The sequence below is a fragment of the Myotis daubentonii genome, chromosome 11 (assembly GCF_963259705.1).
Source record: "Myotis daubentonii chromosome 11, mMyoDau2.1, whole genome shotgun sequence".
Lineage (NCBI taxonomy): Eukaryota > Metazoa > Chordata > Mammalia > Chiroptera > Vespertilionidae > Myotis > Myotis daubentonii.
In genome coordinates this window covers 66228529-66256109 of record NC_081850.1, presented here as the reverse complement: position 1 = coordinate 66256109, position 27581 = coordinate 66228529, and the positions used below count along the sequence as shown (strand labels likewise).

The 27581-nt window shown below is 55.1% G+C and overlaps 1 protein-coding gene across 2 annotated transcripts; it reads right to left on the bottom strand.

The window, feature by feature from the left end:
* Window positions 1–1672: 1672 nt before the first annotated feature.
* LHX6 (LIM homeobox 6) lies at window positions 1673–25860 on the bottom strand. Of its 2 annotated transcripts, XM_059657751.1 has the most exons (10): window positions 25569–25860; window positions 24360–24431; window positions 23806–23988; window positions 23364–23485; window positions 14828–15048; window positions 12235–12335; window positions 11903–11998; window positions 11522–11696; window positions 8461–8564; window positions 1673–3806 (listed from the first exon to the last, which is right to left on the bottom strand). In XM_059657751.1, exons 1-10 carry the CDS (start codon window positions 25650–25652, stop codon window positions 3786–3788), a joined length of 1179 nt encoding a protein of 392 aa, XP_059513734.1. In that variant the 5' UTR covers window positions 25653–25860; the 3' UTR covers window positions 1673–3785. The 2 variants fall into 2 exon arrangements, with proteins under 2 accessions (XP_059513734.1, XP_059513735.1); XM_059657752.1 differs by lacking the exon at window positions 8461–8564.
* Between the last annotated feature and the right edge of the window lie 1721 nt (window positions 25861–27581).

Sequence of the window (27581 nt, the reverse complement as noted above, 5' to 3'; positions counted from 1 at the left end):
ACCTTTGGGTAGGCCCAGGAATGATTACCCAAGGGCTGTCTCTCCCTCTGGCAGCTGCTCCATTTGAGCCTCATGCCTAAGCCCAGAATCAGTGTGGTGCTATAGAACAAATGCAGCTTTGGCATCATACACAGCTATATTTAAATCCCAGCTCAACCATAGGTATCATGTAATTTTGAGCCAGTCACTTCACTTCTCTGAGCCTGTTTCATCATCTGTAAAATGGGTATAATGATGCTAAAAACAATAGGGTAGCTGTGTGGATTGAACGAGATAATCCAAGGAGCTGTCACTTAGCAGGTGTTCAATATGTGCTTGCTTTAAAGAAAAATTTGTTAGCTGTGCACAGAGTAATTATTCCTCAAAATCACCCCCCAGAGACCACATGCCAGCTGACAGCCAGAAGAGGAAGCAGGGACATGTTCTAGGGCCACAAGCATCCTGGATCTTTGTATAACTGTCCCTCCTTAGAGGCTGCTGGATCTTGCAGGGTCCTGTGCCTTGTCCCATGGCTCACCAGGAGCTGCCCAAGAGGGAGTCAGGCCTGGGAGGACTCGGTGGAGCCAGGAAACTGGTCCTCAAACTAGGAAGCCAGAGGTGGCGTGCTGGGGCAGAGTCAGGAGTCAGAGGGCAGCCTGGGCCCACGCAGCTACATCACGGAGGGGTCTTGGGAGGTCACCTTTCTCTTCTGGTGCAACACCACCTCAGTAGAGTGATAGGGTGGAGCTCTACTGGGGAGTTCCAAACTGGGTTTTGAAAACAGAAATTATATCCATTCATGCAAACACACACAATAAACTATTTTCAAAGATATATATCTAAGTCAACATTTGACACATAGGTTGGAGGAGGGGGAAGAGGCAGAGATAGGGTCAGGGATGGGAGGTGCAACAACTAATAAAATGAAGGGGGGGGCTGTAGGGGGCGATGGCCTTGTACACCCTGAGCTGAGGTTTACAGGCAACTGCGCAGGGCCATGGCGCCCAGCATGTGGGAGGGTGCTGGGGAACCCTCCGTACCAGGCAGGCCATGCCTCTCCTCTCCTGCAGAGCTTTGGCTTGAATAAACTGTTCTGCTGCCAATAATAATAATAATAGTAGTAATAATAGTAATAATAGTGATGGCAGCCAGCAGAAAGGTACTTTCTCACTCCCAGATTACAGATTACGTGGTGGCTTTGGAACCCAGAGAGGCCAGCATGAGACCCGGACTTGTGCTCAAGTTCAAGCCCTAGCTCCCTTCACATCAATGTATCAAATTCTCCCCCATCTTCAAACAGGTTCCTCTGTGCCTCCCTCCCTGGCCCCCCCAACACCTCCTCTTTTGCAGCTATTCTGTGAACTCCTCAGCCAATTAGATCCCCTTGGCTCTCACACCATGTTGGTGGGATCCCTCCATTCCCAGCATTTGCCAGATGGAGAGTTCCTCCAGGGCAGAGTCGGCTCGGATTCTCAGGGTCCCATGAGGGAGCCGGCACAGGAGTGGGACAGAGGGCAGCAGCCAGATCTCCTACAAAGCTCATTAGAGAAGAAACCACCATCATGCCTTTATGACACTCAGTTTACTAATTGGGAAACGGGACCCATTTTCCAGGAAGGGGACTGCACAGAGGTCCAGGGGCCTGAGCCTTGAAGAGAGCAGGAAAGAAATGGAATCCCATCGCGTTCTGGATTTAAGTGCCAGCACTTCTACTTGCATTAACTTTATTTATTACACAAATAAGACATTTACAAAGCACAACATGAAAGGTATGTAACAAAACAAACATTGGTTTTACAAAAAAGTGCTTACAATATTTTTCCATGTATGTGTGTGTGTGTTTTCCCCTTTTGTATTTAAATAAATAGTCTCGATGCCTGTACATTCCCAGGCTGCTCTAACAGGCTAGTGGAGACATGTCTGAACTGCAACATGCTACGACCACGTGATCCACGCAAGGAACAGACCCTGGGGGAGCCCCAAGGCAGAGTGGGTACTGGGTGACCCTGGGTCGGGTGCAACTGGCCATCGACTACATGGTTGCTCTTGGGGCCTCAGGAGCAAAAATCAAAGTTCCCCAAGACCAGGGATCAGGCCCACACCGCTCCTGTTAGCGTCAGCCCCCAGAACAGGGCCAGGTACACGTTATTCACCAGATGAGTTCTGAACTGAGCGGTGCTGACCGCATTCCCAGTGGTGCCTTCTCTTTGCCCTGAGCCAGCTGGAACCATCTTCAGAAGGGAAAGGAAGCAGGTCCCCTTCTCGCGCTGCACCCAGGCCTCGCCTTTCTCCAGATCCCAGAGCAAGGATGACATATTGTGTAGGCTTTCATGGTAAGTGCCAACTTCAAACATCTGAATTCTGAAACCGTTTCCAGGCTCAGTAACACAGGATACTGTAATTGACTAGCAATGTCTGCCCTGGGTAAAAGCAGGGACAGTCGATGCATATGTGCCAGGGGCTTGCTTTCCCCGTCCTACAGTCTCCTTCCAAAGGCAACATACCAGGTTCACCAGAGCTGGAAGGAGGACTTGGACTAAGCCAGGCTTGCTAGCAGCCTCTAGGGGAAATGCATCAGGACACCAAGTACTTGTAAAATCACAGGATAAACTTGGGACAAATGGGTGTCCCCCTGAAAACATAAATTATGGTCTTATGTAGCCCAAGCCCTTTTGTTTGGGGTTGAAGAGTTGCAGCAGGACAGGGTGGGTGTGAGCACAGCTGTGTCTGGCCTCTGTTCTCAGGAGTGGGTGGGGGAGCCCAGAGGGGCCAGCTGGAATCTTGGGCTTGGCACGCTCACCTAGGCATAGGGCACCCTCTCGCTATTCAGATATGGGCCCAGAGTTAACATTCTGACTGCCATTTCCCTGGGCTCTGTTCCCCAGCCCTCCATGAGAGGTCTCCCCAAAAATGACAGGACCCAAGCACCCCTACTAGGAGTCCATGAGTGGCCAAAAAAGGCCCCCAAACATTTGGAAATGTCATCACATAGTTCAAACACCACGTCTGCTATGTCATCTGAATACATATGTGCTGGATAACTAGGTAGGAAGAGGGTCTCCCACTTATATCCCGAGTTTTCTCTCTCCTCTCCCAGCCCAGTGTGCCACATCCTTCTCCTCAAGCTCCAAACCAATGGGTGTCTTTGTGCCTCCGGGCCCCTGCCTATCCCCCACCTCCTGGTCTGGGCAGGCCTCCATCTCTGCCCTCCTGGGCCTCTCAGGGTTGGTCAGTGTTCTCTTTTCTCTCTTTAACTTGACATAAGCAGACAGATGGAAATGATAAAATTAGAACATAAGCTTTCCTTTGGGGACATCCACAGACACTGTAGAGTTTTCCAGACAAAAGCAACAGAGTGGATAACACTGGGGGTTTTCGGCTTTCAGAATTCAGAGATGGTTCCAAGGAAGTAGTGAGTAAAGGCCAACATGGGAGGAAAGAAAACCTGTAAATTAGAAGGCTGTTGGCGTTGCACAATTCAATCCGGCCTTTTGCTGTTTTAATCAGCTTCGGTTGAAGATGAGTCCTGTCTAAATGGAAAAACTGGGCTGTTGTTTTCACCCTGGTTCCAAATCTCAGGGAGCTCTGCCTTCCAAGAGGAGGACTCCGCGGTGCTCCTGGCGGTTCTGGTTCTCAGCAGGAGAGGGGGCAGCCAGGCCCACAGGCCCAGCTGGTGGCAGGCGGGACGGCAGATGAGGGGTCGATGCAGAGGTGGGTGGATTCCTGGCAGCGCTCAGACACTGCACTTCAGCGGCTGAGGGACAGCTGTGGGGTGCCCATGGACAGATGCGCAAGTGCAGGGAGCGTCAGTACTGGAAAAGGATGACCTGCGGAAGGAGGGTGTGGGAGGTGGCTGAGCTGGGGGCCTGCCCCTCCAGTAGCTCCCCAGAGGTCCTTGAAGGCACAGAGAATGCAGATGGCCCGGGGCCCAGATCTGGGTTCAAATCCTGACTCTGATACTTACTTGCTGTGGACCTCGGGCAACTCACTTCACCTCTCTGAGCCTGTTTCCTCATCTGTAAGATGGGGATGACAAGACCTCTCTCGCTCAGGATGGGGAGGATTCAGTGAGATACAAGAACAGCAGCAAAGGTCTGCTGGGCACTGCACCCGGCACCCGGCGCTGCGGAAAGTGCCTGACCTGCATTTGTGGAGCCTCATCACAATCCCTCGAAGGTGTCCCACTGTTATCTCCATTTTATAGGGGAGGGCACTGAGGCTCAGGGAGGTGAAAATCAGTGAGCCCGCAGATAGGTTGCACAGCTAGGAGGAGGCGGACCCAGCACCGCAGCCCAGGCCTGGTTCCAGAGCCAGCTCGCTATATATCACACCGCCTCTACCTCTCCACGATCACCACGGCAGCTGTCATCATGCTATGACACACCATGCAACGGGCCAAGCACCTCATGCGCACTTAGTCTTCACAAAGCCGAGAGGCAGGTGGCTGAGACAGGCCAGGTACCTGGCACACAGTGAGTGATCAGGGACTGTCTGCCCCTGTCCCTCTCCTCTTCCACCTAAAGCACCTGGCTGACTTCTCACGCTGCTGACATAGCCAGCTCCCTGAAGGTCTGGTCAATGTGATGTCTCAGTGAAGGGTCAGGCGGACCATAGTTCATTGTTCCTGGGACATCAAGTGGGTATAGCCATATGGCTGTTCATTTTCTGATCAGGAAGGTTACTTGCCCAGATCGGTTACCATGAGGAAGAGATGGAGGAAAGCATAGCAATAACCACCATCTATGGCTAATTTCTGTGTACCAGGCACTGTGCTAGATTCTTTTTTTAAAATGTTTTTACTGATTTTTAGAGAGAGGAAGCGAGCGGGATAGAGACTTAGAAACATTGATAGGAGAGAATATCATCTATCAGCTGCCACTGCACATCCCACACTGAGGATCCAGCCCAAAACCTGGCCATGTGCCCTGATCAGGAATCAAATTGAAGACCTTTTGGTTCCTGGGTCGATGCTCAACCACTGAGCCACACCGGCTGAGCTGTGCTAGGTTCTTTACATACATTACTGCATTTGCTTTCAGCAACAAGCTTGGCTGTGGCACCTATTATCTTCTCCATTTTGCGGCTCCAGGAACTGAGGCTCAGAGAAGCTAACTGTGATCCCAGGTCTCAGAGTGAGAAGCGGCAGAGCTGGGATTCTGAGTCTGCCTGACTCAGCTCACACCACATTGCCTCACCCACTCACCCAGCCTCGGGCAGTGCTCTCCTCTGGCCTCTGGGACACCTGGCTCTGGGCTCTCATTAAAGGAAACTCTCTGATAAGACCCCTCCCCTCTGTGGACCTCAGTCTCTCCATCTTATCAGTGACTTCTCAGCCCTGATTTCTAAGCACCTTCTAAGTTCTGAAATTGTGGGACTGGGGGCCATGATTTGGAAGAAATGTGGTTCTGGAAACTCACAGGTTTTTGTGGCCAAATGAAGTTGTGTTGGAGTGCAGAGGGTGCTACTCCTGAATGCTCAGGGACCGTTCTCCTGGCCAGGCCAGTGATGCTCTCGATCAGTGGGTTCAGGGGCCTGCCCCAGTGGGGCACTGAGTCTCCTTAGAGCTAGGCTGGCTCAGGCCTGGAGTGACTTGGGAGAAAGCCCATAAGTTCTGCACCGACTGACCACACACAGCCCACCAGCCACCAGGGATTTGTCAAGATGTGGACAGAAAAGGCCCCCAGGAGCTGGCAGGAAGGCTTGAGAGGGAGAGGGAGAAAGATCATGAAGGGAGGGGGGGCATTTTTCTGCAGTGCAGCTGGATGTGAAGTTGGGGATGCATCCCAGCAAGAGAGCTCTGGCTCAGCAGCCAAACCCAGGGGCCAGAAACCTTCTACAGCCAAAGCTGCCAGAGCCCAGGCTGGCTCATCCTTCAAGCTGAACCAGACATAACCACAAGCTTAGCTGAGCAACCAGAAGGCCAGGGCTCCTCTCCAAGCTCTGAGCACAGCCCTAAATACTCCCAAGGCTAATCCCCTCCAGATAACACCCAAGCCCCTCACCCAACGGTCCCGGCCCATCATTATGTGATCCCTGTCACCACCCCGCCCCACTTCCCTGGGTCTCAGTCACACTAAACACCCCTTAGTCCCTCAAACCCAGACTCCCCCATGCCTGCCTCTGTGCCTAGCATGTTCTCTGCTCCCAACGTGGAACACCCTTCTCCTCATCCCCTGCTTCTCCCCTAGAACTTTCACTCCCTCTTCTGGGACCTTGAAGGCCATGTTCGTCCCTCACCTCAAGTGCCCTGTCACCTGCACTGCAGCTACCCGCCACCGACTCTAAGCCACACATTCCCAGAGGACAGGGGCTGTGCCAGCTGGCCTCTGCAGTCCTGTACCAGGTCTGATGAGATGAATGCTCTCCTACAGGAGGGGCAGCTCTGAGGCAGGCAGTCCTAGGATGGATGCCAGCCCTACCCATGCTCTCTGTGGCCCTGGGCCAGAACTGCTGTCTGAGCCACAGTGTCTGCAGGTGTGAAACGGAGTCAACGGAGTCAATGTAACTATCCTCCCAGGGGGGCTGTGGAGGCCAAGGTCAGATAGAGCACTGTGTAAACTGTAAAGTGCTCCGTGAAAGGACATGGTTACTGCTCGAGATGGACTTCAGAGTCCGACAGACTCGTTGCATCCCTGGACAAGTCGTCGCCTCTCTGAGCCTCTGTTTTCTTATCTTTACCATGCGGATGCCATCCTCACACCCACAGAGGGGTTGGGAGGCATCAGACAATGTGTGTAAGTTTCTGTCATGAAGAGAGGAGCAGCTCCTACTGTGAGTATGGCAGTCCCAGAGGGGACCTTCCTGGGACGCGCTCACCCATCACCAAGTACTGTGGGATTTTGTCTTGAACACTACCGGTTACTTATAAACCTATCTGTTCAACTAGGTTGTCCGTACCTCCATACCATTTACCTCCCCCCATGGTGCCCAGCAGCGAGCCCAGCACACAGTAGGTGCTCAGTCAGGAGGCAGAGTAAGAGGGACTGTCCTGGAGGAGTGCTCCTCACCTCTGGCTGCCTGCCGGAATCACAGGGGCTAGGTATTTATCACACCAGCAGATCCCTGGTCTCTGCCCCAGACCTCACCATCAGCTTTCCAGGGGCTAGGCTGGGAAATCTGTATCTTTACAAACTCCCCAGCTGATGCTGAAAATCACAGCAACAGCAACCACGCTCTGCTGGACTCAAGGGTCCCTGGGGGCCCTTCCAGCCTGAAGGCCCTGGCCCTCTCTCCTTGGCCCACCACCCTGACTCCCAGCACTCCCTCTCTCTGAGGGCCACTACAGTGATATTTCTGACAGGCCTCCAGGACCACTCCTGCCCCAAGACAAAGTCCACATTCCTCCACCTGGCAGCCCGAGGCCCTCACCCTCACTGTTCTTCCTCCCAAGCCTGTGTGCCAGCAACACTGAGTTGCTCGGTGTACCCCGAGAGAGCTTCTCATGCCTTCCCCAGGAACTCGGATTCAGCCTTCAGGCCTGGGCTCAGACATTGCCTTCCTCCAGGAAGTCTTCCTTGTGTCTTTCCTGAGCTGCACCCCCACCCTCCACTGCCCAGCTCCCGTGGCGCCCCCATCAGGTTGATCACAGTGTTATAACTTTGGACTGTGGCCTCCTCAAGGGCAGGGACCATGCGTTCCTCATCTCTGTGCTCTTGGTAGCTGACGCGGGGCTCCTGGGCACGGTCAGCATATAGCAAATGTCAGCTGAATAAATGAGTAAGTGAATGAGTAAATGCACAGGTTTTCATTCAAGCTCTGTGACCTTGAGCTACCTGAGCCTCAATTTTCCCCTTTCTAGAATGGGGGCAGGTGTCTTAGAGCAGTGGCTTTCAGGCTAAGCGCGAGGTATCTTAGAGCATGGGGGGTCGGGGGGGCAGGGACTCCCTCTGCAGTTTCACCCCAAGCAGCTCCATCCACTTGCATCTCCACTATGGGACATGGAAAAGATTTAACACAGGTTTCCAGGGCTTAAGAACAAAACTTTCAAGCCACTGGACTGGGTGCTGTCTAAGCTCCCCTCTGGATATTTAGTCCTAATGCTGGAGACCACCAGAAACCAGGATACCACAAAGGAGACCTTGCCAGTTGACCAAGGTCACTTGTTGACCTGCTATCCCTGGGCCTCACAAGCTGGGGATATTCACTCCCAACAGACAGGAATAAAAAGGAGAAAGGAGGAGGAACCAGAGAGATGGTGGGAGGCAGGGTGGTGTGTGATATGAGCCCCCTCTGGAACCACAAAGTTTGAGCAAAGTAACTAAATTCAGAAATCTGGAAAAGAGGAGGCCAGCTGTCAGTGCAGACCTGCAAGGAGGGCCGTGCACATTGAACACACTGGCACCTGCTGGAGCGACTGCCTGGGTGGCACAGAGCGTGCTGGGCAGAGAGGCATGGTGCCTGCTCACTGATGAGGAATGCTGCCAGAAACCCATTCCCCGCAGGATGGCTCTGACCCACCAGACCCAACCTGGCTCCATTTACCTTCTCACCCCGGTTGGAGAGCGGCCCATCCATATCGGCTTTGAGGTGGACGGGGGGCGCGGTGTAAGGCAGCCGGCAGTGCACCTGCCCGCACTGTACCTGACCTGTGGATGAGAGGATGCCTTGGAGCCCACACCCAGCCTCCATGCAGGATCCCACCTGGACCACTTTCACCTCTGCTACTTACCAGCTGATTGACCCTGGGGAAAATTTCAATAGGGTTGGTTGCAACGCTCTATGCGAAAGACTTTATAACCTATAAAGTTCTATAGAATTGTCCAGGTGACTGATAAACAAATACTCACAAATGAATATGTATTGAACAACTCCTACATGCAAGGCTGTCCCCCATCTATTAGGATCCTCCCTTGGTGCCCTATCTCCCTCCCAGGTATCTCCTAAGCTTTCCAAACACACCTCTGAGAGGACTCTGCACTCATATGGCATCTTCTTCATGATGCTCTCCCTGGCCGCCCTGTTAATAATTGCGACCCAACACCAACACACACCCACACTCCCTATCTCTGCCAACTAGAATGCAAGCTCTAGTGAGGACAGGAATTTCTGTCTGTTTTCTAGTTTCTAGATTTTTGTGGATTTCCATTACCTAGAGGCATGGCATCCAGTAGGTACTCTTTAAATACTTGTTGAGTAAGTCTCCATACCCTATTCTAACATCTAAAACTGTGAGGGAAAGTCCATCCTAATGTCTGACCCAAACTTCTCATGTGTCAGCCTCTTTACCACTTCAGTAGAAAAGTCCATGGCTTCCTCCTCCCTGCACTGCATCTACTTTGGTCATAAATAAAGAGCCCTATCCAGAGATTTACAATTGGTATGTAACTTGGGACAAGTCACTGTGCCTTTCTGAGGCAAAGTCCCCTCATCTGTTGTATACGATTGGGAATTCTTAACCTGGGGTGCTCTAGGAGTCCGTGAACAGCCTGGGATGACCTGGAAAACTATGTGTGTATGTGCATTTTTCTGGGGTCCAGTTCCAAAGTTTCTTTTTTATCAGATTCTAAGCTCTAAGGCTCCAGGAAACTCGGGTCCTATGAATTTAGTTAACTGCAAAACAAAGTGCCGAGGTGACCTTCAGCCATGCAGCAAGAGGCAGCAGGTCCACATACCCTTGACAGCTCCTGCCCCAAGCTGGGTTCCACCTCAAGGTGGAGAGGGAAGGGCACCTCAGCCCCTTCTCTGGGCAACAAACACAGATCTTTGGTCTACAAAGTGTGAGGGCAGCGTCCTGGCATGACTCTGGAGGCCATGGCCCCCTCCCAAGGGAGTCACTTAGATCCATTACTAATTCCACAGCAAGTGCTAGCTGGTAGGGGCAATTCCTGGCACCCAGAGAGCCCCTGGTCCTTGGTGCCTTTAACAGAAGATCTCCATCTTCTACCGGCTCTGTGCAGCCTGAACGTAAGTCATTGTTTAAAACAGAAAGGGAGAGAAAGTCCCTCCTACTGAGCGGATGGTTCAGAACCGAAACAGTACAAAGAGACAGTTTCCAACTGGCAGCCTAGTGCAGTAGGCAGAACTCTGCACCCTCAGCTCTGCCAACCAGAACCACCGCCGCCATCACAGAGCAGCTAATACTTATCCAGCAATTACCAAATGCTGAAGACCTAAGTCGATGATCTCACTGAATGCTCACCACACTGCGCTGAGATAGGTATCCTTACTGTCTTCACTTTTACAGATGAGGAGACTGGTATTCAGGGAAGCTAAGAAGCCTGCCCAGTGTCACACAGCCAGGAAGTGGCAGGGGTGGGATCTTCAGCCTAACATCAAAGCCCACCCTCAACCATTAAAGAAACTGGTTCCCACTAACTTACTGTGAACCCTTGGTTTCCTCATCTGTATAACGGGATAGTGATCTCTAATGTTTAGAAACATAATTAGTGCCTGGCACATGGCAGGGGCTCAGTAAACAGCAGTGTCTCCCTGACCTTGTCCTCTTACTAGAGCCCCAGAAAAGAGGGTTTGAGTTTGTGAGTATATTGTAGCCACTTTTATTTTTCCGGTCGTGCCCAGCTTTGAGGAAGCAAACAATGGAAACACCCTTGAAGGGAAAGAAAATGTGTGGTAAGCACCTGCTCAATGGCAGATTCGTTGATGTTTATCCCCCAGAAACGCACACCACTACACCCTCTCTCCTCCAGGTTCCTGCTCAAAGTTCACTCCACCATGACTGCCCTCCATCTCCCCACAGTGCTCAGTGCCCACTGCCATGCCTGCCCTCCCTCCTATATCAGTTTATTAGCTGTCTTTTCACCCATGTCCCGCCCTGGAATGTGAGCCCCAGAAACACACAGGCCTTGGTCTACTGTGTTCTATGTTGTATCCTAGTGCTCAGGATACAAAAGGCTCTCCAAAAATAACTACCGAATACACCAGTGGATTTTCACAACCCTGTGAGGTAGGCATTATTAATGTCCCAGCTTACAGATGGGGAAACTGAGGTTTAAGGTGGTTAGGTGATTTTCCCATGGCCTCGCAGCCCTGAGCATTCCCTCCACACTGGCCTTCTGCCACCCCAGAGGCACCCAACGCCACATGCCCCCTGGGTCAGGCTGCAGACCTGCCTACAGTCAGTTCCTCTGACACGGGCACTCCTAGTTCCCACTCCTTGTGTCTCACCCATCCTACCCATCATTCCCATCTCAGCGTGTTTGAGAGCGCCATCTCCACACTCCCACCCAGCACCTTTCCTATAGGAATCACGGCAATTAAAACACACGCTCAGCTATCTGGTTATTGTCCCACGTCGTCTCTCCCACCAGAATGCAATCTCCACCAGAACAAGGGCTTGACCCATCTAGCTCTTTCCCTAGCCCCCCCGGCCTCGGTACAGAACCAGTGCTTGGAAGGTACTTGAAGGGTCGAATGTTTGCGTCTACTGAGGCAGAGCCGGGTAACAACCCCTCTTCCCATCTCCTAGTTACTGCGAAGCCCGCATCTTCACCCAATGCAGCTCCGCCAGGCCTCCCCACGCCTCCGCCGCCCCCGCGCGCTCCTCTCCCGCAGACCTGGCGGCCTGGGTGTCGCAATCACTTACTCTCGATGTAGCCGTGCAGGGTGACCATGCGCGCCCGCTCCGGGCTGCTGAAGGGGGAGTAGTGGATGTCGTCGGATAGGGCGGAAGGGAGGCGGGACGGCGGCGCCCCGGCGGGCGGCACAGGATGCTGCGGCGTGTGTTTTTTATGACGCGCCCGGCAGTTTTGAAACCACACCTGGAACGACAGCCTCAGCAGCCTCAACCTCACGGACCAGGGTCGGACGCGCCGCCGGGGGACCCAGTCGGGACTGCCTCGTCGCTTCCCGAAAAAAGCGGCCTCGTGCGCCCAGGACGGCCGCCCTGCTAAGCGCCGCAGGGCCCACTCCCAGACCCCCTAGGCCCCACCCCAGACCCGAAGGCCCCGCCCTCCCCCGGCCCCACCTGGATAACCCTCCGGCTGAGGCCGGTGAGGTCCGCCAGCTTCTGCAGCGTCTGTGCGTCGGGGTTGTTGTCCTGCGCGAACTGCGCCTGCATAACCTGCCCAGCGCGGGAAGGGGCGGGGGTGGGTTAGGGACCGGCACTCGGAGGTCTCCAGGGCCCTGGCCCAATCGGAGGCTCCGGGCTGGAGGCCACGCCCCAGACATCTACAGCCCCGCCTCTCCGCCCGGGGGGGGGCGGGGTCCGGGAGAGGCGCAGCCAGGAGACCCTCGCAGCCCCGCCCACACCGACTCCCCGCCTACAGCCGGCCGGCCGCTCGCGGCCTCCCCGGGTACCTGCAGCTGCTCCGCGGTGAAGGATGTCCGCGCTCTCTTGGCCGGCTTGGGCTGGCTGTCCTGCTCCGAGGGCACTGCCCCCTCCAGCGTGAGGCCGTTCCCTGGGGGCGACAGAAGTGGCTGACCTCGCGTCCGCGTCTCTTCTAGCGGCAGCCTGAAAAGGACGGGGGTGGGGGGAGCTGGTCCCAGGAAGGGGCAGGAGCGGAGTTGGCTGGGGGCGGGGACCCCAGGGTCCTAGTCTCAGAACTCAGTCCTTGGGCAAAGGGCTTTCATTTCTGAGCGTCAGCTTGGTATCAGACGGTGTGCCATTTCCGTCCCACGGCCCTGAGAATGGGTGACATTATCCTTGCTGTAAAGCGGAGGAAACTGAGGCTCAGAGAGAAGAAAGCCCCTGTCCCGACCTCACACTAGTATCCTGACAGCTGGCTGACTCCAGCGCGCCAAGCTAAACTGGAGAAATCTAAGGCTGATGAAAATTGTAAGCAAGCAGGCTACAAACCTGTGGTCCTCATTTTGTAAAAACTGATAAAAGCAAACAGTTTGGAAGAACATAAAATTTTAAAACGTACGGAAGCAAAAAGGTTGGAAGGTGTTGCAGTGGTTCCTCCAGGGAGTGCAATTATGGAGATTCTACTTTCAATATTTCTGTAACTTTGGAGGTTTTTACAATCATATGTCACTTTACTTCTCTAAAGTTCAATTTTAACTGGACTATATTTAGCTATTCTCTTTCCACTTATATTACTTTTACAATCACACTAAATATACTCCCATTTTATTTCTAATATCTCAATTTTCTGAATACAAAGGTAATGCCTGCTCCTTCTCAAAAACTCAGAAAATTTTTTTAAAAATCAGAAAATTCAGTCAAGCACAAGAAAGAAAATTAAAATCACTAGCAGTTCCACTACTGTTCATAGGAAAAATATACAGTCATAGAAAAATATCTGGAAAGATATACACTAAAATATAAGGGGTGGTGGCATTTGGAGTGATTTTTATTTTCTTTTTGCTTAACCACTTTTTCTAAATTTTCTATGGGGGTGTGTGTGTATGTTTAAAAAGTAAAACAGTGGCCAAAACTGCTGGCTAGTCAGTAAAGAAGGTCCAAGGTCCCAAGCTTTCACACTCCTCTGCATGGTAGGAGTCTAAAGCGGCGCCTGCCTGGGAGAGCAGGAGTTTAACTGGTAAGGCTGACTAGGGATGGTCCTACTTGGTCCAAGTGTGGAAGGAGCCTGAGGTCACTGATGGACCATGGTGTGGGGAGAACTGTGACTCCTGGGGTTCTATCCTAGCTTCACTGCAGGTGGACATAGCACCCAGGTTCACTTAGTCTGAATCCTGGCAGGATACATTGATGGCCTGGTGTGGCCCTGGCCAGGAACACTCTGGGGATCCCTAACTCGTCCCCAGAATGGAAATTGAGGCAGGGTAACCCACACCCCTCCCAAGAGGCACTGTGGGTGGGACAGACATTTTGTGGTATTAATGTCTCCTAGGAGAGCAAGCAGGACAACTATTGGTGTGTCTGTTGTTTCCATGGAAAAATTAAACTCACAGAGGGAACCACATCCCAACAGTCTCCCTTGCTTGGAGAAGTCTGATTAAGGGGCCTCGGAGCTTGGGAATGGGGTGGTATGGTATGGTGGTTAAGAACTTGGGCTTTGGAGTCAGGCAGACATGCTAGTCTATAACCTTTGGCCAGTCACATACTGCAGATAACCTCTGCCTGCTTCCTCGCCTGTAAAATGGAGATACCCCAGCTACTTCCTAGGGCTGTAAGGATAACATAGAATAATCACAGAGAAGTGAGCAGCTTTCACAAACCCAGATAAGGGAATTTTGGAAAGGGTTCCTGCCTCCCCCCACAGCCCAGCCTCTGCTCGCCCTTTCCAGCCCCCAACCTACCTCTAATCCAGCCACCACAACCCCTGAAAGACCTGGACCCTGTCCCTGGACCCATGTGCCTTGGGGAATCATAATATCAGAACCCGAAGAGATTTAGGGCTATCTTTCTAGTCCACCAGCTATCTTGCACAGATGTGGAGACTGAAGCCCAGAGAGGAAAGGAAACTTCACAAGTCAGAACAGCATGCCAGAAGCAAAACTGGCGCTCCCCTCTCCAGACTCTTCACAATCCAGCATGAAACCCCCACCTCCAAACCACTGGCTTGGAGCTGATGGCTTGGGAGTTGGGAGAATAGGGTGGGTCATTTCTCCAGGACAGCTGGAGGGGATGAGCCCTCAGGCCAACCAGCACTATCCAAAAGTGGAGTCGGCTGTCCCATTATGAGAATCCTCTCTAGAATTCATTGACTGCCTCCTGGCTTTGCAACACATCAGCTCATCTCTCTTTGGAAGGTCTTATCATAAGCCCCATTTTACAGATGAGAAAACACAGTTGCAGGGACAGGCAGTGACCTCGGACTCTCAAGCCAATGGTGGAGCCAGAAGTCTGGGCTCCCAGCACAGCCCCCAGGTGATAAGGTGAGCACCTGTCCCTAGAGGAGTATGGGCAGTACCTGGGGTGCTGGGGTGGGGGAGGGCTGAGGGCAGAGGTGTAGCCAGGTGCTGGGCGGGGCGGGTTGGGTACCGTTCTCTGCGGCCCTCTTGAGATTCTCGATCATGGTGTCGTAGTGGATTCGGCACAGCACCTTCTCCTCAACCAGACCAAATTCCTCGCCCGTGGACAGCTGGCGCTTGCACGAGAAGCAGGCGAAGCAGGCCAGATGGTAGGCGTTGCCGCGGGCCCGCCGCACCCAGTCGCTGGCGTAGATCTGCCGGCCACAGCGTGCGCACTTGGTCCCAAATCGGCTGTGGGACACCGGGGCAGGGAAGGGGAGGGCGAGGCTCAGACAGGCCACCCTTCCTCCCTCCAAACCCAGCAGCCAGCCTGTACCCAGGCTTCTAGCCTCTGAGCTGTCACTGGCGAACAAATATCCCTATGCCTGCATCCACCACTCTCCCCCCTCCCGTAGACAAGATCTACCTAGAAAGTGAGCTGGTGGGTGTTTTTATTTCCTTCTTGGTGTTTTTCTGAATTTTCCAAATTTTCTACAGTGATCACTTACATTTGCATATAACATCAACCTACTCAATAAAAACATATCATGTGTTAGGGAAAACAGAATAATAGTAATAATGAGTAGGCAAATCTTTGAGCACTTACCACGTGCCTGGCAAGATTCTAAGGGTTTTATATTGAGTATCCCCGTTAATCTTCATTTTTCAGATGAGGAAAATGGGGAGCAGGGAGTTAAGTCACTTGCACAGGTCACACAGCACGCAAGGATAGGAGCCCGAGATGAATAAACTGTACCCCAGCAGTAGAGAAGCGCAGTTTCTCAGAAGCATAGATGTGCATGACTGGCTTGATGACTCTGAGAGAATTGTTTAACCCCCCTGAGTTCTCATTTCCCTTGCCCTGAGCTGAACTAGATGACAACAGCAATGCCTGCCACTATCTGTTCAGTGCGCGGCAGTCTATTAAGTAAGCAGCTAGTCACAAACACAGAAAGCCAAGATCAAATGCCTTCTTCCCGCCTTAAGGCTTTCTTGAGTCTGTCTCTTTCCTTTCTCCCTCCCCCTTTATAGTGCATTTTGGGTACAGCTGCCTCCACCCCAAACTGGGAGCCCTCAGAAAGCAGCAGTCTGTTTCTCCCTGTGCCAGAAGTCACCCCAAGGCCTGGTCCCTGAGAACCAGGGAATACTTGCTCCTTAAGTGGATGTGAGCCTTCTGAACTCTCTGAGCCTCAGTTTTCTCTGGTGCACAGTCCATTTCAGGGACTGGAGCCACCACTCCTCCAGCCGCTCAGGCTTGGTAACCTAACTCATACACTCCTCCCTCTCCTTCACCCCACCTCCAACCAACCATGAGACACTGTTGGTTCCTTTCCTAAGTATCTCTGCGACCCATCTCCTCCTCTCCATTGTCCTGTGGCCTCCTAAGTCAGGCTACCACCATGCACCCCTCTCTGCCGTCTTAGCTCTCATCTCCCTTTCCCCAGGCCCACTCCTGCCAACCCATCCTCCACAGAGTGGCCACAGTGAAGTTTCCAGCATGCATACCGAATCCTGGCCTGCCCTGCTTAAAACCTTTTGGTGGCTCCAATCTACCCTTGGGATCTGGTCCAAGACCCTTGGAGTTTACAAAGCCCAACAAACCACATCCTGTCAGGCACATCTCCTCCTCCCTAACCTTCCTCAAGATCTCCCACCCCAAACCCAAGTATGAGCCGCAGCCGCAATGGAAGGTCATTCCCAGGTCTTCATGGCCCCCTCAAGTATTTTCCCACCCTGGCCTTTGCGCGGGCTGATCCCTTTTCCCACACTCCCTCACCCTCCAGGAAAAGTGCCACAGCTCCGCCAGCACCACCCTCTCCGCATTGGTCACACCGGTTTGTAGATGTCTGGTTCTTTGGATCTCCACCCCAGGCCTTCCTGGGAGAGGACCAAGATGTGCCTCTGTGTCCCCAGGGCCAGCATGCTTCCATCCCCAGGAGCCTTCAGAAACGCTGTGAGTGTGCGAGAGAACCAGCCCAGCAAATGGGCTCTGGTTACAACATCCCCACCCCAGGAAGCCCAAAGCTACTGTCTCGGACCAGAAACCAGAAACGGTTAGCTCAGATCCCACTGCAAGACTTTGCCTGGTCAAATGCCCCCCAAACAGAGGCGATTCCCTGGCTCGGAAATTCGGCTTCCCCCAGGGACAGCCCAGCACATCCTGGGTCTCTGTTCACCATCCCTCCGTAGAGGGGAGAAGAACCCGCTTTGCCCACCCCAGCCTATTCCTGCCACAGGCCAGGCGGGTTCCGCTGACAGTCTGGTAGAGGGCTTGCTGCAGTCCCGGGTCCTGGGGTGCAAAGCCTTCAATGCACACCTTGGCTTCACCGTAACCAAGCGAGGTGGGCGCTCTGGCACCCACTTTGCACTGATGGCATCGGAGGTTCAGACAGGCGAGTGACTAGCTCAACACCACAGCGAGTAGGGCCGGGGTTGAGGTCCTCTTCAAGGTGCAAAAAGTACCTGGAATCTGCAGAAGCAGCCAGACTGGCGATGAGAAGATCTGGATCCTGGGTGATGAACAGGAAAGGGGCTTGGTCTGACTCCGCCGTGTCCCCACTCCAGGCCCTGGATCCTGGAAACTCTGGCACGCAGGGCTTGGGGTCCAGGGGGTTCGGGAAGGCAGAGAGTGCGTTCCCAGTGAATGGGAAGAGCCAGGCGACTTCGCCTCCCCTCTGTGGCCTCCGTGCACCACCGCCGGTGCTCCACGCGGGTGTAGCATCCCGGGTCCTCGCGCTTGGCTGTGCGGGATTCCTTGTCCTCTGCCAGGGGCGCGCGTCCCAGACACGCCGCCCACCCCTGATCCTCCCACTCCACAAATCCGAAACGCCCGCGCGGTTCTGCGCCTACAGTGCTGCTCACAGTGTACCCATCCCCTTGATTCCAGGTGGGTGCCGCGGGTGACTCCTTAGCAATTTCCTCAACACCCCCCACACGTGTCACCCCAAATGCCAGGAGCTGTCCCCAGCCCTGGCTCTGCGGCTCGACCCAGTCAACGAAATCATCCTCGAGTTGGATCCTTGGTTGGAGGTGAAGATGGGATCATTACGCAGTTTGGGGTGCGTTGCAGGCCGCTCCGGAAGCGCGTCCTCCATCCGGGCAGGGATCAGCGGCACAAAGAAGGGGAACGAGGACCTACCGATTGAGGCTCTGACAAATTGACAGACTCCTTCCCAGGCGGGCTGTGAGGCCTGAGCCACCGGATTCCGGAAGCAGCGAAATTGGCGGCGGAGAAAACGAAACTTCAAGAAAAGGATGTTTGGGAGCTGCGAACGGAGCGCCAACGGGATTAGGGGGCGCGGCTACCGCCCTCGCCCCTCCGCCCCAGCCCCCAGCGCACCCCTCTCTGTGTTCCTCCGTGCGCCTCCGGGCAAAGGCGCAAAGGACAGAGGCGCCCTGAGGGTGGAGAGTTGCAGGAAAGATGCTGCGTATCTGAACTGCTGAGAAGAGTTAGAGTGGGCATCACGCACCTCCTGGCCCTCTCTCCTCCGACAGCTGGTAGCCGCGGTTGTGCGGAGGGAGCTGTGCTCCCTGGACCGAGTGAAGCTCACTCTCCGGCCTACTTCCCCTGGATGCTCAGCAGGCGCTCAGAAATTATCAGCTGGATGAATGAGCCTCAACGAAAGAGCCCATCGGAGTTTCACTAGGACCCGTTCCCCATCATGAAGCCACCCGTTTTCTGCAGGAGGAAACCGACGCTCAGAGTGGGAAGGCCAATGTTAATTCCAAAGCTGGTGAGCCAGGGTGCCGAAACTCAAACCAGAGTTCACTTATTTTACGTTAAGGATGCTTCCTAGATGGCCTTAGATTCTACAAGGCAAACAAGAGAGATTGTAGGAGGAGCCCTGCCTATCCCCTCTGCTCCTTTTCTTCTAGGCAAACTCTTAGAAGAAGTCAGAGAAAAACAGAACCAGCAATTAAGAGGTTAAAACACTCCGCACCCCGGAGGTCCCCGGCCCGAGGCACCTCCCCCACCTAACTTCTCTCCTCCCTCAACATCTGTCCCCCAACAGCTGGGCTGCTCTCTGCAAGGGTGGGGGGTCGCTTCCCAGCTCTGAGCCTCCCAGGCACCCTCGCCCTGAAGGAGGGGGCAGGGTTCTCCAGTCAGAGCTTGGGTTCTAGGCAGAAGGCAGGCAAAGGCTGGGGTCTTGCCCTAAGTCAACTGGGCCAGTGGACAGGAACTTCAGGGGGCAGCCTCAGTGGCCCAGCCCAGGGCACTCTCTGAAGTTTGCCCACAAACTCCGGGAGCACACTTAACTCTTTACTCCCCACTCCCACGGTCAGGAGGCAAGAGGGCCAGGGATCACGGGGACCGGATCCTGACAAAGTCGATCCATTCGGGCCTCTGAAGGAGGCCACTCCTGCCCCAGTGCTCCCAGAGCCCACCCAGGGAGTCTCACATCACAGCACCCAGCAGGCGCTCCCTGTGTGAAGGCAAATGAACTGGATAAGGACTCTTAGGGTCAGCAGAGAAGGGTCTCTGCTATTCCACAGGCCCCACCTCCTCGTAGAGAGGGGGTGCTGACATATCTGACCAACAGAAGAAGCGAAGTGTATTGAATGTTTAGACACAGGGATGGTGGAGTCAGGCAGCCCTGGGTCTTCTCAAGGGTCTGCCACTTACTAACTGTGACTTCACCTTGAAGGGCCTCAGTTTACCCTCCTATAAAGTGAGGAATACGAAAGTATCATAATCACAGGGTGGGCCTGAGGATCCAATGGGATAACGCATGTAAAGAGTTAGCACAGTTCCTGGCTTCGTGATGAGCTCCATACCTTCCACCGATGACCAGTGTCTCCACCCATGCCCAGCCCCTTTTCCACTCTGTCTCACTGTGTGACCCTGGGTTCTTCACCTGCCACGCTCTCAGGATATCTGTCTCACCAACTATGCAATGGGCATGATGCGTCAGGAGGCTGAGGGAGCCAGGAGAGCACTGTAGATCAGCCTGTGACCCATGTGGGGGGCAGCAGCTACAGGTAGGTGGATCGGAGGAAGCTGCCTGGGCTTGTGGTTGCTACGAATGCCCCAGAGAGGAACACTGTTTTTTTCCTTTACTTCTTCAAAGAAAATGGAAGGAAACAAATGGCCTTAACAATAACAACAAAAATTTGAAGAAATTAAAAGCAATATCATATTTCCCTGGTGGTAACTTTTTTCTGCTAGGACTCAGGGAGGGTGGGGAGCTGGGAATCTGCTAGAACCCCCAAGGGCTGTTGAGGTCCCTGTTAAAGAGGGAGTTGGAGAAGCTGGGACAGAGAGGTCCAGCAACCTGTTATCAAGGGCAAACAGCCAGTGGAAAACCAACCCCTCCCAACAATGCAAATGAGCCAGGGACAGCACTAGACCTCCAACCTCCCTCCACCACTTCCCACCTCCCTCTGCAGCTTCTCTTGGTGACTTTGGAGTGCCCTTCTAACTTCTAACTTCCGGTTCTGCTTAAGGAGACTGAAGGAGGGTCTACAAGGAGGGGCGAGATGGGGGATGGAACCTAGAAGACCTGTCAGTGGGGGATAAGACCCCAGTGCTCTCTCCCCCTCCATTCTGATGAGGATATTGACCTCTCTTGGGCAGAGTGCTCCAGTCCACCTTGGGCTTCAGGAAACAGGGCTAGAGAATCACAGAGCATGGTCTCTTCCTGAGCCCCCCAGCTCTTGAGAGGAGCTCTCTGCCTCCCATGCCATCATTCATGCTCTCTCCAGAAAGACCTCCCTTGCAGCAGCCACCCAGCGTCTGGGCTGCTGCTCAGAGCAGGCAATAGTCCCCTCCTGGCACTCTGCCGGCTTTTCCTTTCCCTTTTTGTGGGTTTCATTATTTTTCTTACAGGTGGGGCTGCCAGGGAAGGGTTATGCCTGCAGGGAGACCTGGCTGGGGGAGAAATGATCAGAAGAGCCACAATTCTCCCCTCCTCCCAGGGAATGTGAGCTTTTATTCACTCCATTTTCTTAACCAAAATCTGTTTTAGTTTTGCTCTGGGGACTCTTGTCACTGGAAAAGGATTATCGCTCAGAACCTTCAGCCCAGAAATGGCCCAGCCCCATCCCTCCAGGCAGGTCTTGCTCCTCAAACTGCCTGAGGAATCGGCATTAGGGGATTGTGCCCAGCATCCAGCCAGCCAGAGTGGCAATGGTAATCATCAAGACACCTACAGCACTTGCCATCTACGGAGCCCCTACTGAGCCTTCCTACTTTTACTCCCTCTTTGGCAGCTTTCAGAGACAGCCCTGGAAGTAGGACACGGAGGGCAGAGAGATGCAGTGATTTCTCCAAGGTCACACAGTGATTCAATGTTGTCCTGATGGAGCTCAGTCTCTGGTTCACCCCAAAATAGCTGCACATTCCATACTCTAAGTCACCAAAGTAGGAAGGGGGATTCCAGAGCCAGTGGAGGCTCTGAATGGTGGGGTCAGGATCTAAGTTTTGACCAGCCCTAGAAGGTCTAGTAAGCATAGCATTTGAGGAGGCTTGGTCCAGCCTGGGCATGAGCTGGGGCTGGAGAAGCAGCAAGGAAATGTGGGCAGGTGGCTCATAGGGCTTCCAGGTCTGTTATCATCAGGAGAGCCAGGATTAGGGTCCAGTCCTGCCTTGCTCTACAGGAGGAGGCTGAGATATCATCCTGTTGGATTTCCCAAGCTGGAGCTCTGTCCCTGGCTAGCTGATGAGCCCAAGGAGCTCCCCCCACCCCACCCCCCACCCCCAAAATGGCAGCTGAACTGGAGTCAGGCCTAGAACAAGGAGGTATCTAGACAAGGACTTTAACATCCATTTCCTGCCTTGGCCAGCCAATAGCAGATGGGATAGTGCAGGGAAACATCACACTCTGGTTGCATACCACACAATAACCCTGCTCTGCCGTACACATACACAGCAGTCCACACCCACAAATCCACATTCATATCCCTTGAGTCCTCAGTGCCTGGGTGAAGGCATCACAGATTTCTGAAGCCTCACCCTCTCACCTCCGGATCCCTGTCCATATGTAACCTTGACCTGACCTTCTTGTGCACTGGCATTCACACATAGACACTCACACATAGATACGCACTCTTACACGTAAACCAAAAGACAAATGCATGTCGTAAAGGAACACATATGCTGTCCACACATCCCTGACCTTGCTTAATGACACATTCCCTCAGTGCCACGACACAGATCCAAACAAGACACACACACACACACACACACACACACACACACACACACACACAGAGTTTTGCAAGCTGACCCCTAGGCCACCTGCACACCCTGGCTGTACACCCTTTCACACCCATACTAAAAAAAAGAGTCCAGTTCTTGAGCCATGCTTCCGATGGTTTTTCCAGAGTATCCCAGTCCAAAACGCTGCAAACTTCCCCCTAGGTTCAAGGTCCTCTCTTTCCAAGTCCCAGAAGACTCAAAGTGGGGGTGAGGGGGCTTGCATTGACTTCTACCACATTCCCTGACTCCCAAGCAGACTGAAATCATGGCCTTTCCGGAAGAGAGGACCGAAGGGAGGTCACTGGAGGTGGTGGTGGGGTTTATAGGAGGGTAGTTTTCTCTCCTTCCTGAGAAAGCCCCTGGGAACAGACATCCCCTCCCCGAAACTAATCACACTCCACTCTCTCAGGACTCTCTAGGCCCGGTGGTGGTCCGGCATCAGGCCAGGTTCACGCTTCCCGCGGAGATCCTGCGGGTGGCCGCTGAGCCCTGACCTCGCAGTGAACTTGACCCCATGGCCGGGTCAGGCAGGAGCTTCTAGGTTTGGAGCGAGGCGCGCGCGCCAGCAGCCAGGACGGAAGGACGAGCTCCGCTGGAGTCGCCAGTCCGCCGGACTCGGCCTGCCTCCAGGAGAGCGCACCCCGGGGTAATGCTGCTGGGCTACAGCGCCCTACATTCCCCCTTCCAGTCCGGGCAGCCCAAAGTCGGCCTAGACCCGGGACTGGCTGAAACGATGACGAAGCTGGGACTGGAACAGCCGCCTGGGACCCAGTCAGGACCCCAGACATTAGAGCGACGCCAGGGTCTAAGTTGCGGCGGAACTGGAGACCGAGGTTGGGTCTTAGGAAGAGGTGCTTGAATATGGGTTCGATCTGAGACCGGAACCCAGCGCGGAGCCGGGGTCAGAGACAGGCAAGCCTGGAGCCCAGCTCAGGGTCCCGCTCTGGGAGCGACGCGGCGTGGCTGGAGTCGGAGTAGGGCCAGAGCGCACTGGAGAGGCAGCCAGATCAACGCTAGGATCCCAGCGGGTTGGGGCCAGAGCCGGGACATCAGAACTCAACCGAGGCGCTGGTGATGGGAACTGGAGCCTGAGATTCAGGCAGGACCGGAGACAGAGCCAGACACGCGACGGAAACCGAGTGGGCCGCAGGAACAGGAGGCGGATCTCGGGCCAGACCGGTGCTAGCACCGGCGCGAAGCCTGGAGCTCCCAGTTCGTGGCGCTGAGAGCCGGCGGGGTTTGCGCGGCGCCCCGGGAGTGCACTCCGGGCTCAGGGGCTCCGGAGCCAGACACCTCGCGCCGCATAGAAGGCTTCCCTGTGCGCCGGGCCTGCCTGCGGGGACACTGTCAGCCGGCGGCCGCAGCCTACCTGAAGTAGTCCATCTTGCAGAAGATCTCCTTGTTCTTGATGTAGCAGCTGTTCTGCTGTCGCAGCGACGTGCGGCACACGGAGCACTCGAGGCACCGCACGTGCCAGATGAGGTTGTTGACCTGGGGAGGGGGTAGAGTGGGGGCGGCTCAGCGCGGGCCTCTTTGCACGCCAGCCCCCAGCCACCCTGCAGACAGAGACGCTGGGGCTCTGACGGTGCCCGTAACCTCCCCCACTCTCCTTCTGTAACCCAGAGGCTCAGGGAGGTAGAAACAGACTCTTCCCGCGTTTCAGAGGGGACCCCGGGGGCGCAGAGAGACACGAAGACCAGCTCAAAGCCCCAGGGTCCGGCAGCGGCTGGGCCAGTACTCGTGATCCAGCGCAGCTCTGGACTGCACCCCACACCCCGCTGCACACCCGCAACACCCCGCCCTGGTTTCACCTTGAGCAGATACCGGTCCAGGATCTCCAGGCCGCAGCTGGAGCAGATGTTCTTGCCGGCGGACGGCACGGAAGAGGCGGCAGAGGGCGGTGAGCAGACTGACGGCGTGCTGGGTGTACAGGGGGAGGCCCGACCCTCGTCCTTGTCCAGAGCGCCTGCCAGAGCGTCGGCGTCCGACTGAGCCTGTGGCGGGGAGAGAGGGAGAGCCCATCGCTGAGCCCGGGGCCCAGCGCTGCAGTTGCTTCTAGGACACACCTGGGCCCCCAGTGCACCAGTCGACAACGAAATTCCCCTCCAGACGCCGGGCCCCGGGCTAGAGAACTGGGATGGAGGAGCCTATTGGAGAGGAAGGGACGGGTTCGGCTATTCACACGCGCGTCCTGGGGGTCCGGAGCGATCAGAGCCCATATTCTCGGTTGGGAAACTGAGGCACAGAGAGGGAGCGGCGCCCTCAGGGATTCCCCCCGGCGCTAGAGCAGCGGTTTGCGGCCGGAAAGCCGGGTCAGGTCTCTAGGGCCGGACCGCGGAGCGAAGGCAGGGCCGAGCTCACTCACCATGGCGGGCGGAGCGGTCCCTTCCAGGCAGCGGGCGGTCGCTTTGCAGCCGGACCCTGGCTGGGCCATCACCTGGGGGAGGGGGAGAGGGAACGCAGGCGGTGGCGGCTGCCGAGCTGGCTCCGCTCCGCCTAAACCCGGCGCCTTCCCGCGCCTGTTATATAAACCAGCGCGGAACAATGAGTCCTAACTTTGTAGTGGGCATTTAAAGCCCTTCCCCACAAAAGCGGTGTCTCTCTAATGAAGCAATTTGAATTTGGATTGGATTTTTCCCCTCTCGCTCCCCCTCTCCCTGCACTTAACCCGTGGCTCTTGAAGTAATCGCTTAGTTCCCTTGCAATCCAAGCCTCCGAGGGGGAAAAAAACCACGCGCACATACACAAACTACCTGCAATTAGAAATTGTCGTGAATGCCCAAGATAAGAGGTAGCCAGAGTGTCAATTCCAACTGTCAATCAGTGAGATCCATCAGGCCGCCCAAAGAATTGCAAATTTGATTTTTTAATGGTAGTAATTAAAAATCGAATTTTTTCTCCCTCTACCCACCCCCCGCCTTCCCCACTCCCTTCTCCTCCTCTCGACACGAAATGCAAAAAGGAGAAAAGAGAGAAAGAAAATAAAAAGGAGATTGGAGGGGAGTGTTCGAGGAAAATAAAACGCGGAGCGCGGGAGCATCAGCCCACCGGCCCCGCGCGCAGCTAAACTGACGCGGCGATATTGACACGGATTCAGGTGCCCTTCGAGGGCCACTCGGGAGGAAACCCGGAGCAAAATGGGGGCAAGATCGGGGCGAAACGGAACCAAAAAGAGAATACAGAGGCGTCCGAGAGCAGGAAAAGACACCCTCCAGCCCCTCAGCGCGCCCGGGACGGCCCCGCGTCCGGATCCTCGGCGTGGAGCCCGCACAAGCCCCGGCGCAGGGGCGCTATCGGCGCCTGTTCAGATGGACAATACCCGCCTCGCCTCCTCCGGATTCTCCTGTGTCTTGGCTAGATCGCTTCTTGAGAAATTCCTCCAACATTTGAATAATGTGTTCCCGCTTTCCGCGCACCCACCCAGCCCGCGCTCGCGTGCGCTCACACACTCACAGACACACGCTCTCGGGCGCACCCCACACCCCCGCCACAGCGGCCGCCCGCCACCCGGCCCGCCCCGCCTGGCCCCTGCCTGACCCCGGCCGGGCCGCCCCGCCACTCGCTGCTGGCTCACCTGGTCGGCGGCGGGGCCGCCCTCGGCCGGCAGCCGGCAGCCCTCGGGCAGCGCCGGGGCGGCGTTCTCATGCTTCCAGTACATGGGCCGGGGAGCCGCGGGCCCCGCGGGCGCGCAGCGCAGGGAGCCGCGCGGAGAGGGGCCCCGGCCACAGAGCGAGCAGAGGCTGCAGCAGGAGCAGGAGGAGAGCCGAGGCGCCCGCTCCGCCGCTCCGGGCCCGGCCCCAGCCCCCGCCCCCGGCCCGCGCGCAGCCCCGGCCTCCTTGGCTGCCGCCGCCGCTGCCTCGGAAGGTCCCGACAAACTTAGAGAGGCCCCCGCCCCCTCCTCCTCCTCCTCCTCCTCCTCCTCCTCCTCCTCCTCCTCCTCCTCCTCCTCCTCCTCCTCCTCCTCCTCTTTCTCCCCCTCCCGGTAGTCCTCCTCCTCCTCCTCCTCCTCCTCCTCCTCCTCCTCCTCCTCCTCCTCCTCCTCCTCCTCCTCCTCCACCCCCTCCAGCTGCGGCGTCGGCCGCCCTGCCGCTGGAGCCCCGCTCGGTTCAGGATGAGTCATGCGTGACCAATCCCCTCCCCGCCGAGGGAGAGCGAGACACACACAGCGAGGCAGCGACCCAGAGACACACACACACAGTCATATAGACACACAGAAACTCAGAGCGGCTGACGGAGTCTGAAACACGCGGACATACAAAGGCACTGGCAGGCCCACAGCCACACAGCCCTCACACCGCCCCTCCCTCACAGGGCACCCGCCGCCCTCAGGCACAGCCCCCTCCCAGGGACACACCATGTAAAGTCACACCCGATGCTCTGTTGGTGCAGTCCCACGCCTGGTACCTCTGTGTGCATGCGGAGGCAAGTGACCGCCCTTCACCTCATTTACAGGAGTACAGGCATCCACTGCCCTCACACACCTGCACAGACACCTCGGCTCCATAACGGCCAGAGAGTGCACTCGCTCCTCACTACTGAACGGGATTTGGCCGGATGGGGAAAGGGTTCTTGGAGGGGAGGTGTTCCCCTGAATTCTCCTGGGAGGGATTGCTTGGGACTTGTCCCTTCCCTTCGGGAGGTGCTGAGCCATCCAGCCCAATGCCCCTCTCGCCTTCTCCATGGTTCTGCTGATGGAGAGGAGGGAAAGGCAGGGGGGCCCGGGCGTTGAGAGAGGACACACAGACACCAACTCTCAAAGACAGAACCTCACACAACGAACATCCTACAACATACACACACAGGTGAACAGTCACAGCCTCAGCCCCCTTCTCCACACACAAACTGACCCCAGAGAGACACGTGTAAATATACAGACTCTTCTAAAAACAAACGTGCACACCCAGACTTAGACCCAGCCCTATGGACGTGAGGACGCCGCACCTCCGTGCCACCACTCATGCCATTACCTCCTTAGTTACCCTCATTTACAAATGTAAACACCCCACACAAGTGTCCTTACACTTGTACACATTCATACTCAGGAGAGCACAGACTCCCACAGTGCTTCAAACACATGTAAAACCTCCGGTCCTCTACTCAGACACCCACAGACACGCACACACATCCCTACAGGTGGCGAAATAACCACTTACAGACAGAAACAGCGCCACACCTCCGCAGACACAGGATTCCCGGTAGTCAGTCTCAGTCATGAACACACACAGACACTTCCTAATGGACAAGGGCAGACAAGGGTATCTGCACAGCAACAACTCCGAAAGATACAAATATCTGTTCCTTTCCAGGCACCAAGGTACACAGAAACAGCCCCAACCCCAGCCAATGGCGTCGCCCACCCTCTGTACCCCTGCATTCCAGTCATTTATTGCTCTCAGACAGGAATTCAGAGTTAAAAGTTTCTCTCTAAACCCTAATCTTTTACACGAAGAGCACAATTGCAACGTGAAAGCTGGTGAGGTGTGTGCATTTACACACCTGTGTGCACACACATACACGTGCACCCTCAAACATCCAAATAATCACAAACAACCTAGCCCCCCTCAGATAATCTATTTTGCACATAATA

What these genes read in the sequence shown, in the direction of transcription:
- LHX6 (XM_059657751.1), bottom strand. Translation starts at nt 25,652, where the DNA reads ATGTACTGGAAGCATGAGAACGCCGCCCCGGCGCTGCCCGAGGGCTGC. An exon ending in GGACCGCTCCGCCCGCCATG is followed by an intron (nt 23,989 to 24,359) that starts GTGAGTGAGCTC and finishes TCCCCGCCACAG; the next exon opens with GCTCAGTCGGACGCCGACGC. An exon ending in TCACCGCGGAGCAGCTGCAG is followed by an intron (nt 11,999 to 12,234) that starts GTACCCGGGGAG and finishes CGCGCTGGGCAG; the next exon opens with GTTATGCAGGCGCAGTTCGC.